General features: G+C 51.0%; 1 protein-coding gene across 1 annotated transcript in view; it reads right to left on the bottom strand.

Annotated features, from left to right (window-relative positions):
• The window catches only part of LOC134577278 (immunoglobulin superfamily member 1-like), a 35,586-nt gene that overhangs the window by 9,199 nt on the left and 11,753 nt on the right, over window positions 1–14,634 (bottom strand). Inside the window, exons 2-3 of the mRNA XM_063435971.1 lie at window positions 6,151–6,183; window positions 5,768–6,055 (exon numbers count right to left, since the gene is read on the bottom strand). Coding sequence (XP_063292041.1) covers window positions 5,768–6,055; window positions 6,151–6,183 — 321 coding nt within the window. The remainder of the gene's footprint in view (window positions 1–5,767; window positions 6,056–6,150; window positions 6,184–14,634) is intronic.

Below are 14,634 nucleotides of genomic sequence, written 5' to 3'. Positions count from 1 at the left end.
GATAGGGATTGACACCTGACATATGACATATTGACACCATGACATATGGATTGACACCTGTCCTCAGAGACCCTGATACAAACTGACACAGAGCAGGAAAGGGACTGTTCCCCCTACATAGGGTCACTTGGCAGATATGGATTGACACCTATCCTAATGATCCCTGATACACACTGACACAGAGCAGAATAGGGACTGTCCCCCCTACATAGGGTCACTTGGCAAATATGGATTGACACCTATCCTAATGATCCTTGATACACACTGACACAGAGCAGAATAGGGACTGTTCCCCCTACATAGGGTCACTTGGCAGATATGGATTGACACATGTCCTCAGAGACCCTGATACACACTGACACAGAGCAGAATAGGGACTGTTCCCCCTACATAGGGTCACTTGGCAGATATGGATTGACACCTGTCCTCAGGGACCCTGATACACACTGACACAGAGCAGAATAGGGACTGTTCCCCCTACATAGGGTCACTTGGCAGATATGGATTGACACCTATCCTAATGATCCCTGATACACACTGACACAGAGCAGAATAGGGACTGTTTCCCCTACATAGGGTCACTTGGCAGATATGGATTGACACTTATCCTAATGATCCCTGATACACACTGACACAGAGCAGAATAGGGACTGTTCCCCCTACATAGGGTCACCATTTGTAGCCCAAGGCAGCTCATCTCATCAGGCCTTTTTAGTCGAATGTATCGCCCACTGTCAGTCCCTTCGGGATCCATCCCTCATTCATCTTAATAAAGGTGAGGTAATCTAGACTTTTTTGACCTAGGCGACTTCTCTTCTCAGTGACAATACCTGCTGCTGCACTGAAGGTCCTTTGAAGCGGGGCAGGACACTTGAAGCAGGGCAGGCCAGAAGTTCTATCGCAAATTGGGATAGCTCAGGCCACAGGTCAAGCCAGCACACACAGTAGTCAAGGGGTTCATCGCTCCTCAGAGTGTCGATATCTGCAGTTAAGGCGAGGTAGTATGCTACCTGTCGGTCGAGTCATTCTCTGAGGGTGGATCCTGAAGGGCTGTGGCGATGCATGTCCTCCATCAACAACACGTCTTTAAAGCGTCCTGTCCTTGCCGGCGTGGTCGTGGGAGGAGGAGGATGACTTTCACCTCTTCCCCTGTTAGATTCCCGCTGTGTAAAGCATACTTTTTAATTTATTTTGCAAATGCTGCATCCTTTCCGACTTGTTGTAATTTGGTAACATTTCAGCCACTTTCTGCTTATACCGGGGGTCTAGTAGCGTGGACACCCAGTACAGGTCGTTCTCCTTCAGCCTTTTTATACGAGGGTCCCTCAACAGGCACGACAGCATGAAAGACCCCATATGCACAAGGTTGGATGCCGAGCTACTCATTTCCCGTTCCTCCTCCTCAGTGATCTCAATGAAGGTATGTTCTTCCCCCCAGCCACGTACAACACCACGGGTACCAGATAGGTGACAACGAGCACCCTGGGATGCCTGTTGTGGTTGGTGTTCCTCCTCCTCCTCAAAGCCACATTCCTCCTCTGACTCCTCTTCCTCACAATCCTCTTCCAGTGTTGCCACAGGTCCAGCAAGCGATGCTGATAAGGCTGTTTCTGGTGGTGATGGTGACCACAACTCTTCCTCTTCCTCTTCACGCTCAACTACGGCCTGATCCAGCACTCTTCGTAGGGCACGCTTCAGGAAGAAAACAAATGGTATGATGTCGCTGATGGTACCTTCGGTGCGACTGACTAGGTTTGTCACCTCCTCAAAAGGACGCATGAGCCTACAGGCATTGCGCATGAGCGTCCAGTAACGTGGCAAAAAAATTTCCAGCTCCCCAGAGGCTGTCCTAGCACCCCGGTCATACAAATATTCATTAACGGCTTTTTCTTGTTGGAGCAGGCGGTCGAACATTAGGAGTGTTGAATTCCAACGTGTCGGGCTGTCGCAAATCAAGCGCCTCACTGGCATGTTGTTTCACCGCTGGATATCTGTAAAGTGTGCCATGGTCGTGTAGGAACGCCTGAAATGGCCACACACCTTCCTGGCCTGCTTCAGAACGTCCTGTAAGCCTGTGTACTTATGCACAAAGCGTTGTACGATCAGATTACACACATGTGCCATGCACGGCACATGTGTCAACTTGCCCAACTTCAATGCCGCCAACAAATTTGTTCCGTTGTCACAAACCACTTTGCCGATATCCAGTTGCTGCGGAGTCAGCCACTTTTCCACCTGTGCATTCAGGGCGGACAGGAGTGCTTGTCCGGTGTGACTCTCTGCTTTCAAGCAAGTCAAATCCAAGACGGCGTGACACTGCCGTATCCGGGATGTGGAATAGTACCTGGGGAGCTGGGGGAGTGCCGTTGATGTGGAGCAAGACGCAGCAGCAGAAGAGGACTCAGCTGAGGAGGTTATGGAAGAGGATGGAGTAGGAGGAGTAGAGGAGGTGGCAGCAGGCCTGCCTGCAAGTCGTGGCGGTGTATCCAACTCCTCTGCAGAGCCACGCATTCCATGCTTGGCAGCCGTCAGCAGGTTTACCCAATGCGCAGTGTAGGTGATATACCTGCCCTGACCATGCTTTGCAGACCTGGTATCAGTGGTTAGATGGACCCTTGCCCCAACACTGTGTGCCAGACATGCCATTACTTCCTTTTGCACAATCGAGTACAGGTTGGGGATTTCCTTTTGTGCAAAGAAATTTCGTCCGGGTACCTTCCACTGCGGTATCCCAATGGCCACAAATTTTTTGAATGCCTCAGACTCCACCAGCTTGTATGGTAAAAGCTGGCGGGCTAATAGTTCGGACAAGCCAGCTGTCAGATGCTGGGCAAGGGGGTGACTTTCTGACATTGGCTTCTTACGCTCAAACATGTCCTTGACAGACACCTGACTGTGGGCAGATGAGCGGGAACTGCTCAAGGTGAGAGACGGAGTGGCGGATGGTTGAGAGGGGGCAAGGAGGACAGCAGTGGTTGACGTGGCTGAAGATGCTGGACCAGGAGGAGGATGGCGGCTTTGAGTTTGTGTGCTGCTTGTACTCATGTGTTGATCCCATAGGCGTTTGTGATGTGCGATCATGTGCCTACGCAATGCAGTTGTACCTAGGTGGGTGTTGGACTTCCCACGACTCAGTTTCTTTTGGCACAGGTTGCAAATAGCATCGCTGTTGTCATAGGCAGACACACAAAAAATATGCCACACTGCTGAGCTCTGCAATGACGGCATTCTGGTGGTGGACACAGCATGCATTGATTGGCGTGCTGTTGGGCTGACCCAGGGTGCCGATGCATGCTGTCTGACTGTGCCACTAGCTCCTTGCGACGACCTCCCCCTGCTTCCAACTCGTCTCCTCCTCCTCCTCTCTGTCTGCCCATCTGAACTTTTACCCTGTTCTTCTTCTTGCCGAGCGGGCACCCACGTGACATCCATGGACGCATCGTCATCATCAACCGCTTCACTTGTATCTGACAACTCAGCCAAGGAAGCAGCAGCGGGTACAACATCATCATCATCACACCGTACGTCCATGTGTGTAATGCTGCCTGACTGAGACATATCCCTGTTATCTACATCCTCTGGCATTAATGGTTGCGCATCACTCATTTCTTCAAACGGATGTGTAAATAACTCCTCTGACATACCAAGTGAAGCGGCTGTGGTGCTAGTGTTGGTGGTGTCGGCAGGCGGGTGAGTGGTAAGCTGGAGGAGGATGGTGCGTCAAGGTTCCGAGTGGAAGCTGTAGAAGATTGGGTGTCCTGTGTTAGCCAGTCAACTATGTCCTCAGAACTTTTCAAGTTCAGGGTACGTGGCCTCTGAAAACTGGGCATTATTCTAGGGCAAAAGGGAATCACAGCACCACAACCACAATAGCCCATGCGGGGTGGCCTGCCTCGGCCTGTCATTTTTTTTTTGGATTAGTGGTACTATTCGTGCAAGCTACTGTGAAACCAGATATGAGTGGCAATGTGCACTGGCAGAGGTTGGCAGAGTACACGCTGTAGGCCTGACACCCGCTTTAAGGACACTGACTGCTATTAGCTTACAGTGAAAAATCTTTTTTTCTTTTTAAAGGCACGCTATAGTGACACCAGATATGAGTGGCAAAGTGTACTTGCAGAGGTTGGCAGAGTACACGCTGAAGGCCTGACACCCGCTTTAAGGACACTGACAGCTATTAGCTTACAGTGAAAAATCTTTTTTCTTTTTAAAGGCACGCTATAGTGACACCAGATATGAGTGGCAAAGTGCACTTGCAGAGGTTGGCAGAGTACACGCTGAAGGCCTGACACCCGCTTTAAGGACACTGACTGCTATTAGCTTACAGTGAAAAACTTTTTTTCTTTTTAAAGGCACGCTATAGAGACACCAGATATGAGTGGCAAAGTGCACTTGCAGAGGTTGGCAGAGTACACGCTGAAGGCCTGACACCCGCTTTAAGGACACTGACTACTATTAGCTTACAGTGAAAAACTTTTTTCTTTTTAAAGGCACGCTATAGTGACACCAGATATGAGTGGCAAAGTGCACTTGCAGAGGTTGGCAGAGTACACGCTGAAGGCCTGACACCCGCTTTAAGGACACTGACTGCTATTAGCTTACAGTGAAAAACCTTTTTTTCTTTTTAAAGGCACGCTATAGAGACACCAGATATGAGTGGCAAAGTGCACTTGCAGAGGTTGGCAGAGTACACGCTGAAGGCCTGACACCCGCTTTAAGGACACTGACTGCTATTAGCTTACAGTGATTTTTTTTTCTTTTTAAAGGCACGCTATAGTGACACCAGATATGAGTGGCAAAGTGCGCTTGCAGAGGTTGGCAGAGTACATGCTGAAGGCCTGATACCCGCTTTAAGGACACTGACTGCTATTAGCTTACATTGAAAAACCTTTTTCTTTTTAAAGGCACGCTATAGTGACACCAAATATGAGTGGCAAAGTGCACTTGCAGAGGTTAGCAGAGTACACGCTGAAGGCCTGACACCCAGACGCTTGCAGACAACTAACTGCTATTCAATCTATTACAGTGAAAAAAAATGTTTTGTTTTTAAATGCAAGCTTAAGCTATTGTGACACCAGATATGAGTGGTTGCACTGGGCAAGTGGGCACAGTATCCACTGTGAGCCTGACACAGAAGCTGGCAGGCAGGCAACTGCAATTACATTACACACAAAAAAAAAAAAGCAGACTGATTTTCTAGCCCTAAAAAGGGCTTTTTGGGGTGCTGTCCTTACAGCAGAGATCAGATGAATCCTTCAGGACTGTAGTGGACACTGTATACCCTAGCCTAGCTATCAATTTCCCTATCAAATGAGCAGCAGCTACACTTTCCCTCCTCTATCTAAGAATGTAGCTTCAGAATGAATCTAAAATGGATGCTGTACAGGAGGAGGGAGGGTCTGGAAGGGAGGGTCTGCTGCTAATTTGCTGGAATGTGTCTGCTGACCGTGAGGCACAGGGTCAAAGTTTACTCAATGATGAGGAATAGGGGGCAGATCGAACCGCGCATGTGTTCGCCCACCGTGGCGAACGCGAACACGCTATGTTCGCCAGGAACTATATGCTGGCGAACAGTTCGGTACATCACTATTCACTAAATGTAGAATTTGAATGGCTTAAAAACACATTGCAAAAATTAGGCTATACTGTAGTTTTTTATGAATAGGTGCAAATTAAATTCACTGCATTTTGTTGTTTCAAAAATAAACACCTACTGTATTAGTACAATTCAATAACATGAAGTAATCCAGGTTTTATCATCTCTTACCTCGAACATAAATATAGACACGATCACTGGGTTCTGAGCATGTTGACTGGTTGCAGTATAAACAGATATAGTTACCACTTTGATCTTTCTTGATGTTGGCAAATGTAAATGTAGGATCTGCGGTCTGATTTACCCATGTGGTCACCATGCCTTTTGTATATCTTAGATAGAACGTAACAGCTTTTGGTGAGGCCGTTTCACATTTTGCAATAACTGTATCGCCCACCATAATCTCATTCCTTGAGCTGTCATCTTTCACATACTTTGTAAACAAAGGTTTAGGAAGATCTTGTGGATTATAAAAATAAAGAAAATAGACACATGGTAAATATTAATGATGAAACGGAATTAACTAATTCAGTGTTTTACTTCTAGATACTCACTGCCTGATACTTGTTTAAAGAGCAGGACAAAACCTAAAATACAAAGAGACTAATATGTTAGTTATGGCAATGAAGAATGAAGACAATTGAAAAATTCAAAATGTTTTTTAAACTTTATGTGTAGTAGGTGTGATTTGTACATGACATGCGCACAGTCGATTATTCGGCAGGTGCGCTGTTAACCCCAACCCCCCAATAACTTACAGACACCATATTTCTGTTGGAATAAAAAAAGTCCACAGCTTTATTTATTATTATAAACAAGGTAACAAATTGGGGTCATTGCCACAAAAGTAAATATACCTCCACCCCCCACCGTACATAAATTACCCCCGGCAATGACCCCGCCAATAACAATAAATAACATTATAAATAACAAATAACACATAACACATGGCCTACCAAAGAGGCCCCATATCCATAACTTTTTAAACTGTAGGGGTGTACCGAGACCCCCCTACACCACCTGGTTCGGAGCCACCGATGAGCTCGAACCCACAAACCATTTCACACTCCAGTTTAATCCAGCCTAACCAATTTATACTCCTCCTACCTTCCAATTACCCAAGCCCTATCCCGCCATAGCAAGAGACTTGAACCCTTAATGTCTCGAGCGACCCCCACCACACATAAATAGGGCTTTGGAAATACCCTCCTGGAAACCTAAATTTAATAGATCGCACCCCACATCAGACAGGTGCACACCATCCCGCCTAAAATAACCGGGCAACCCGCCCTCCAATTCAAAGTGCCTCACTGGGACCCCCCCTATTCTCCTAATGAAGACAGACATGGCCTTATTTACTTTACCACGGCAACGTGCCACAGCCGCCGGGTCCCTGGCATGCCTCCAGTTCAACCGCGGCACCATTTCAGACCACACTATGGTAACTCCTGGGACCAGAGCCCTCACCCTATCCAGGTCCCTCTTCATTCTCCTGACCAACACCTTCTGGGGGACCAAACCTAAGTCATTGCCCCCACCGTGAATCAACAGTATATCTGGGGCAAACCCCCTGGACAACATCCCAAAAATTTCACCACTTATACTCTGCCAGCTGAAACCCCGAAAACCAAACCACCGAAGGTCCACTGTGTCCAGAAGAAAACCCAGTTGTGTGCCTTGTCTCCGAACTGCGGCCCTCTTCTCCGCCCAGTAGACAAACGAGTGACCCACCAGCCAAGCGACCAAGCCTGAAAGGAAACAAATTCAGTTAACCGGCAGAGCACCCTTTTCCCACATCCACAACATTCCATTCACACCAACCTTTCCGGCCTTACATATGCACGGAACCTGATGGATTCCCATCTCCCAATCTGCTTTATCCGCTCCTCCCCCAGCCCGAGACGCGCCGCCTCAGTCGCAGCCCCGATACGGAAGGAGTGCGTACCAAATTGTCCGGGCTGCAAGCCCAATCTCGTCAACCCCATGCGGAAGACTCGCAAGAACTGAAAGCGCGACAGCGCCTTCCCATCCTCGTGAATCAGGAAGCAACCACCAACCTTCGGGCGAACCCGTAAAAACACGTCCCCACACGCTACCGGGCACACCGGGGACCCTGGTAGCGAGGACAGGACAACATTCTTACCCTTTCCGAAGACGTCCGTCTTCGAGCGCCGGAGCCAAATCACGACCTTGTCCTGTTCGATAGCCACATCCTCATACCGGAGGCCCGATGCCCCCGACCTATTGGCGCTCACCAATTCGCCAATACGAAAAGCCCCAAAGAAAGCCCACACGAAAGCCACAGAGAACAAAGTTACCTCAAATGCCGAATTACACACTTCGGTCAACAACCCCACCAACCCTTGAAGGGTGGCAAAGGACACAGGCCTCCTCGTATCCACAGACCTCCTGCCCTTCTTAAAACCCTTTAAAGTTTGCTTCACCAAGAAATGTTTCGTCAAGTCTTCCCACCCGTTAAACTTGAACAGGAAGGCTAACGCAGACATGTAGCGCTCCACCCTAGAAGGGGACGACCCACCTGCCACCAACCTGCAAAGAAGCCACAACAGCGTGTCCAACCTACCGGCTGCAGAATCGCCTGCTCCCGCCTGGGACAACATTTCCTCCCATTCACCCCAAACCTTAGTATAAGCGGTCCAAGTCCCCGGCGCCAGTGAGCTCCTTATGTATCGCCCAAGCACAACGTCCCGAGCCGCCACATCTCCTCCGGGCACGCCTGCCCTGTCGCTTGCGCGTCCGGCGCTGCTTCCCGGAACCGCACCCACTGTGAACGAGACAGAGCGTCAGCGACCACATTCAGCAGGCCCGGCACGTGCCGTGCCCGGAAGACAATGTTCCAAGACATACACAAGAGCACTAGCTGCCGCAACAACCTAACCACTGGCAGGGACGAAGCCGATAGACTGTTAATCACCTGTACCACTGCCATATTATCAGAGTGGAAGATAACTTTCTTGTCCCTGAGCTCCTCGCCCCATAGTGATACCGCTACCACAACTGGAAAAAGCTCCAAAAAGGCGAGGTTCCGAATCAAGGGGCTCTCGGACCAAGCCGCAGGCCAAACCTCGGCGCACCACTTGCCCCCAAGGTAAGCCCCAAAGCCAACGCTCCCCGAGGCGTCCGTAAACAGCCCGGCGTCGCCAGATGCCTTCATCGCATCCCTGAAAAACACCCGTCCATTAAACTTGGTGAGGAAGCGGTCCCATATGTCCAAGTCCTCTCTCATGCCTACCGACACCCTGATGTAATGACTCGGCAGACGAACACCACAGGTAGCCCTGGCCAGCAGCCTACAAAAAAACTCTACCCATAGGGATCACCTTACAGGCGAAATTAAGGCTGCCGAGCAAGGACTGCAGTCCCCGAAGCGTAACTTTCCTAGCGCCCTTTATCTCGTTCACCTGCTGGCGGAGCACCCTCAACTTCTCCTCCGGCAGCCTACATTCCCCCCCGACCGAGTCGATTTCCAGCCCTAAAAAACTCAGGCACTCGGTCGGGCCCACTGTCTTGTCCTCAGCCAGAGGAATCCCAAACTGTTGAGCTATCCTCTGAAACACCCGCAGTATTTGGGCACATCTGTCGGACCCAGCCGGGCCCACACACAGAAAGTCGTCCAGGTAATGGACCACCGTACCCCCGCCCGTTTCCCTGCGCACTACCCACTCCAAGAACGTGCTAAACTTTTCGAAATACGCACATGAAATGGAGCAACCCATGGGTAGGCACAGGTCCACAAAAAACTGACCCTCGAAAAGGCACCCTAACAAATGGTGACAGTCTGGGTGGATAGGAAGGAGCCGGAATGCTGCCTCCACATCCACCTTCGCCATCAAGGCCCCTCGCCCTGCCCTCCGCACCAACTCGACAGCATGGTCGAATGATGCATACGATACGGAGCACAGGGCCTCATCGATGTCATCATTTACTGACGCCCCTTTTGGGAATGATAAATGATGAATCAACCTAAACTTACCCGCCTCCTTCTTGGGGACTACCCCTAGCGGGGATACCCTCAAGTCAGGCAACGGCGGAGCCTCGAACGGCCCAGCCATCCTACCCAGTTGCACCTCCTTCAGCAACTTGTCCCGCACAACTCCCGGGTGTTCACCCACCGACTTGAGGTTACTGCATAACCTCCCCACATCCCTACTCTGAAACGGTATTGAAAAACCCTCCGTAAAGCCTTGCAATAAGAATTCGGCGTCCTGACGGTTACCGTACTGTTTTAGCCACGGCAGCATCTCGCCTACTTTCACCGGGGTTGCCCCCCGCGGCAGTGGCGGGGGCCGACGCTCCAGTGGCTCCCACTCCTGGCGCAGACTTACCTCGCTTAAAACACCGACTGGCTCCATGTGCGCCCCCACAACCTGAGCACTCGTGCTTAAACCGGCACGACGTACCCCACTTGCATTGGCCCTCGTTAAAGAGCCAACAGAAGCCTTTCTTTTGCCCGGCCGATGCAGTTCCCACAGGGGCCGCACCGGCCGTCCCGTGAAAGGGCGCAGCCTTCTGCGCCATCATGAGCCGCATCCAGAGGGGAAGGTCCATTTGATCCCACCGCATGCTGGGATTCGCCGCTAACCTCTGGCGAAACTGTTCATCGTACCTCCACCAGGCGACTCCGCCATAAGTCCGGTACGCTTCCCCAATCCCATCTAGGTAGCAAAACAATTGGGAGCATTTATCCGGCGACTTTTCCCCTATCACGCTGGCCAGGATGCAAAAGGCCCTTAGCCAGTTCCCAAATGTTTTAGGAATCTTCCGATACCTACGCTTTTTCTCCTCCTCCTCTTTCTTCGCGTCTTTCTTGTCCTCCTCTTTCATGTCTAAGAACTCCTCCAGCGGGAGTAAGGAAAAAACCTCGACAAACTCACCCTTCCAAATTTTCTCCTTGATGTCCATTTTTAGATGACAACCTAATGGGCCCGAGAAAGACACGTGCACGTTTTGCCGCGCAGCGTCGGTAATTTCGCCCCCAATACCAACCTTCTCCCCCGACTCCTTACTAGTTTCGGACCCAGATAACCCCACTTCGCTATCTTGCGTTGGGCCCACGGCCCTACCTTGTAACCCTTGGCCCTTCTCACACGTCCACACTCTCCCAAACTGAGGTGAAGCCATTTCCCCACCCGCCCATGAATCTAAGAAAGATTTTAAACAAGTCAATAGTGTTCCTGCGTGTGGTGTAACATGTGACTCACCGCCTGAGCCCGAAGCCGCAGAAGGCCGTGGGTTCGTTTCCCTTCCGTCCGCCATGCTTGGCTCCGGAGCATCCAATTGGCGCCGACTCCTGTCAGCCTGGCCCTGCCTCAGGACCGCGGGTGTATTGCTGCGAGACCTGCAAGGAGAACGACACCTGGGTAGTGTGTCCACATGATCACATACCCGCCCAACCTCCTTATGCTCCTGCCTGTAGTTCCGCACCATATCCCGTTTCCCTGCCTGGCCCTCCCGGCCGTAATCGCTGTGCCGCTGACCTGGCGAGCTCCTGCCTGATGACCCAGACGCACTGCGCCGCTGCCTCCACCTCCGCTCCCCTGAGGCCGATCTCCTCCTGCTAAGCCTACTTGCTGACCTGCTCCTCTCTCTACCCCTCCACCCGTCAGCCTGCCTCCTGTCATGCCTGGCACTGACGCCGCGCTGCTCCCTGCTGCGATGCGGCCTAGGGCTCCGCGAGAGACCCCTCGGTCCCCGGGAGCCGCCCTTGCGGCCCTCCCGCTCTCTCCCAGCCCGTCCTGTCTCCATGCCCTGGGCTGATTCCTGGGAGCTATCCCGACCCGCTGAACCTGGCCCCTTTTGGGCCGCCTTGCGAACTGGGGATTCCGCCTGACTGTCCTGGCGCCTCCGGTCCGCTAAAGCCGCGGGCCCTGCCGGCCCCAATGTACCTGGCTGAGCGGACCCGCCGTCTGAGTCCCTTGTGCTGCACCTGGCCCCACTAGAGGCCGCCCCCGATGTGTCCCCTTGTACAGGGGCTCCCCCTGCCATCAGGGGGACCGCCTGATCACTAGAGGCCTCCGCTCTGCCCCCCGCCCGCTGCCCAGCCCCAGCGCCATTCCCAGACTCACCGGGCCGCATCCGTTCACTGCTTCCGCCATCCGATCTGCTCTGGGTCCTGGCTCCAGCCGCAACCGTCCCGCCTGCCGCCTCCCGGCGGGGCGCACACCGCGTGGTAGGCCTCGGCCTAGCTGCTGCCCGCGCCCGGCCAGCACCGCGACGGACCGACGGTGCCGGCCGCGGTACATCCACTCCGCTGGGGCCCGCCACCTCATCCAGGGCCCCAACAGACTCCGCTGACGGGCTCCTCCGTCTGCCGACTTCGGGCTCCATGCCCGGGCTCAGCCGCTGGGGCGGTCTCGCCCTCCTCATGGAACGCCGTGCAGCCGCCGCAGGGGTTGTAGTGGGGGGACCCTGAGCCCCCAGTTGCTCGTGAAGCCAGGCCAGTCCTCTATCCCGCACAGCAGCTCTCACTCCCTCCAGGATTTCTTCCATTGATGCCATGATCTGCAAGACAAAAGAAAAAACCAACACAGACCTGCCAAAAACAATTACCAGGTAAGTGTCAGTTTAGTTAAAATGTCCCTTAGTCATAAAATGGCCGCTTAATATACTCCTATAGTCCAACCCCCATTTACCAATAACCACACCCCTTTAACTGGTTACTCCCCTGCCTACTCCTGGCTCTGTCAAGGCCCACTCCCCTGACTGCGCTGTTCCATGGGCTACAATAAGTTAATTTTACTTCATACTATGCTATTGGAAAAGGAAATCAGAAAAGCATGGTTATAATGTTCTATGTACTGTATATGTTTCCACCGAATTTTACCACATGACAGGAGGCTTCATATTTGCATATCTTTCTTTACTGAAAACTCCAGCAGCATAGAAACAGTAACAACCAATCAGAGAAAAGATATGGTGCCCATAAAAGGCCCTGTCTATGACATCACTTCCTCTTTCTTTGCTGCTCCAGCCATCAACAGGTCAGAGTAATTTTACCTCTCTGGTTTATGTACTTATATTGTCTTTTTATTGTATTATTCCTGTTTTTATTATATTTATTATTGTATTATTATTACTGTTATATTTACTATTGTATTATTACTGTTTTTCCTTATTCACCCCTATCTACCTATACCTGTCCCCCTCCTGTTTTTCACTTCTCAGTCGCCCTGTTGGTTTCTGGTGCCTCTGTTACTTTGTTTTTTTCGGACTGCCGGTCCGCGGGCGTCACGGCTGTCCGTGCTGCGTTCGCCGCGCGGACCTGCCCTTACTGACACAGGGGGCTGGGTGGGGACGGGTGGAGGGTAGCGGGGGTTAAAAATTTTCAGTTTGCCGCCCTTTTATTCCCTTCCCGCTCGCAGCCGCGAGCGGGTAGCTCTCTCTCTTACTCACGCGGCTGGCGGCCATCTTGGTTCTCGCGGCAAAATCGCGAGACCCGCGACGGCTGCCTCTCCTCACTCGGCGGTCGGGGAATCACCCGATCGCCGCAACGGAGTTGGGGGACCCCCCCCTCAGGGACCCCCCCCCACCTCTTCTCAGTCTCAGGAAACCGGACAGCTGGGATGGCTTATGTGACTTGCTGTTTTCCTGCAAAGCAAACAGACAGCTATTCCAACTATATGAAACTTATAGTTATGAAACTCATAGTGTATATAACTTGAAACCACAATGGTTCTATTTAGACTGTTTACATAGGATTAGTGAAACTTTTCTTCTATATATATATATACCTAGCAGGTATGGTGGCTCAGGAGATAAGCTGTCTGCCTGTATAAGCAAGCAGACAGTCGGGCCAACAAAACACAAGTTCGAACCCCAGCATGGGTACCCATGGTAACTTGAATTTTTCCTGTTCCCAAAACCAACAATATATAAGGACCATTTACCAAATATTGGTAGATAACACTCTTTATCTATGTTAAATGTTATCAATTAGTTTAACCCCTTAAGGACACATGACATGTGTGACATGTCATGATTCCCGTTTATTCCAGAAGTTTGGTCCTTAAGAGGTTAATAAGTGTCCTATTTTACCTATGTACCAGTTTATAGGGTACAAATTGAAGTTTGTGGCAGGCTTTACTCTCCACCCTGTGCAAGGTCAGTAGGTATGATCACATTCTGATGGCGGTCCTGTTTTTTATTGTTCGGTACAAGATAGTCAATGCAGGCACAATTGAGCTCTCTTTGGTATGAAGGCTGTACTATATACGATATACATACCTTAACCGGCATACTGCCTCGCTGGTCCCTGCAGGGACAGATGCAACATTATTTCCCCTCAGGGGATCATATTCTGCTATACCCTTCAAAGGGAATATTATACTGATTACCCGGCACAGGGTTATATTACATTACTGTACCCAAGGGTGCAACATTTATGTGGGTGTCCTCTGGGTATTTTTTCATGGCACACCACCTGGGGTGACCCCCAAATATGCATGCAAGGGCGCTGACGGCCCATTTCAAATGATGTGGGTGTCCTCTGATTGCCACGGCACACCACCCGGGGTGAACCCCGATGATATGCACAAGGGCCTGTATTGTCAAGAGATAAACGAATACAGCCCTGATTTCACTGACTACGTGCATATACAGCCCTCTCAATGCCTGTCAGTTTACTTTAAAGCAACAGTACCATGCTGGATACGGTGGACGGCAGGGCCACTAAGGAAACTGAGTGTACTGCGTAGTACCCTTCACAGGGATACATATATATATATATATATTTATGGTGCCTAGTGTACATATTGAACGTGGGTGTCCTCTGGGTTGTTTTTACATGGCACACCACCTGGGATGACCCCCAGATATGCATGCAATACTCGCAAGGTACCAATAATTATAATGTGGGTGTCCTCTGGGTACGTTTTTCATGGCACACCACCTGGGGTGACCCCCCAGATATGCATGCAAGGTCACTGACAGACCATTACCTTTGATGTGGGTGTCCTCTGGGTTTCCATGGCACGCCACCTGGGATGTACCCAACCTAACAGTCGTGGGTCCTGCGGTTG

Source organism: Pelobates fuscus, chromosome 11, assembly GCF_036172605.1.
Source record: "Pelobates fuscus isolate aPelFus1 chromosome 11, aPelFus1.pri, whole genome shotgun sequence".
Taxonomy (NCBI): domain Eukaryota; kingdom Metazoa; phylum Chordata; class Amphibia; order Anura; family Pelobatidae; genus Pelobates; species Pelobates fuscus.
The sequence above is the reverse complement of the archived record's forward strand: the minus strand, read 5'-3'. Positions and strand labels throughout refer to the sequence as shown.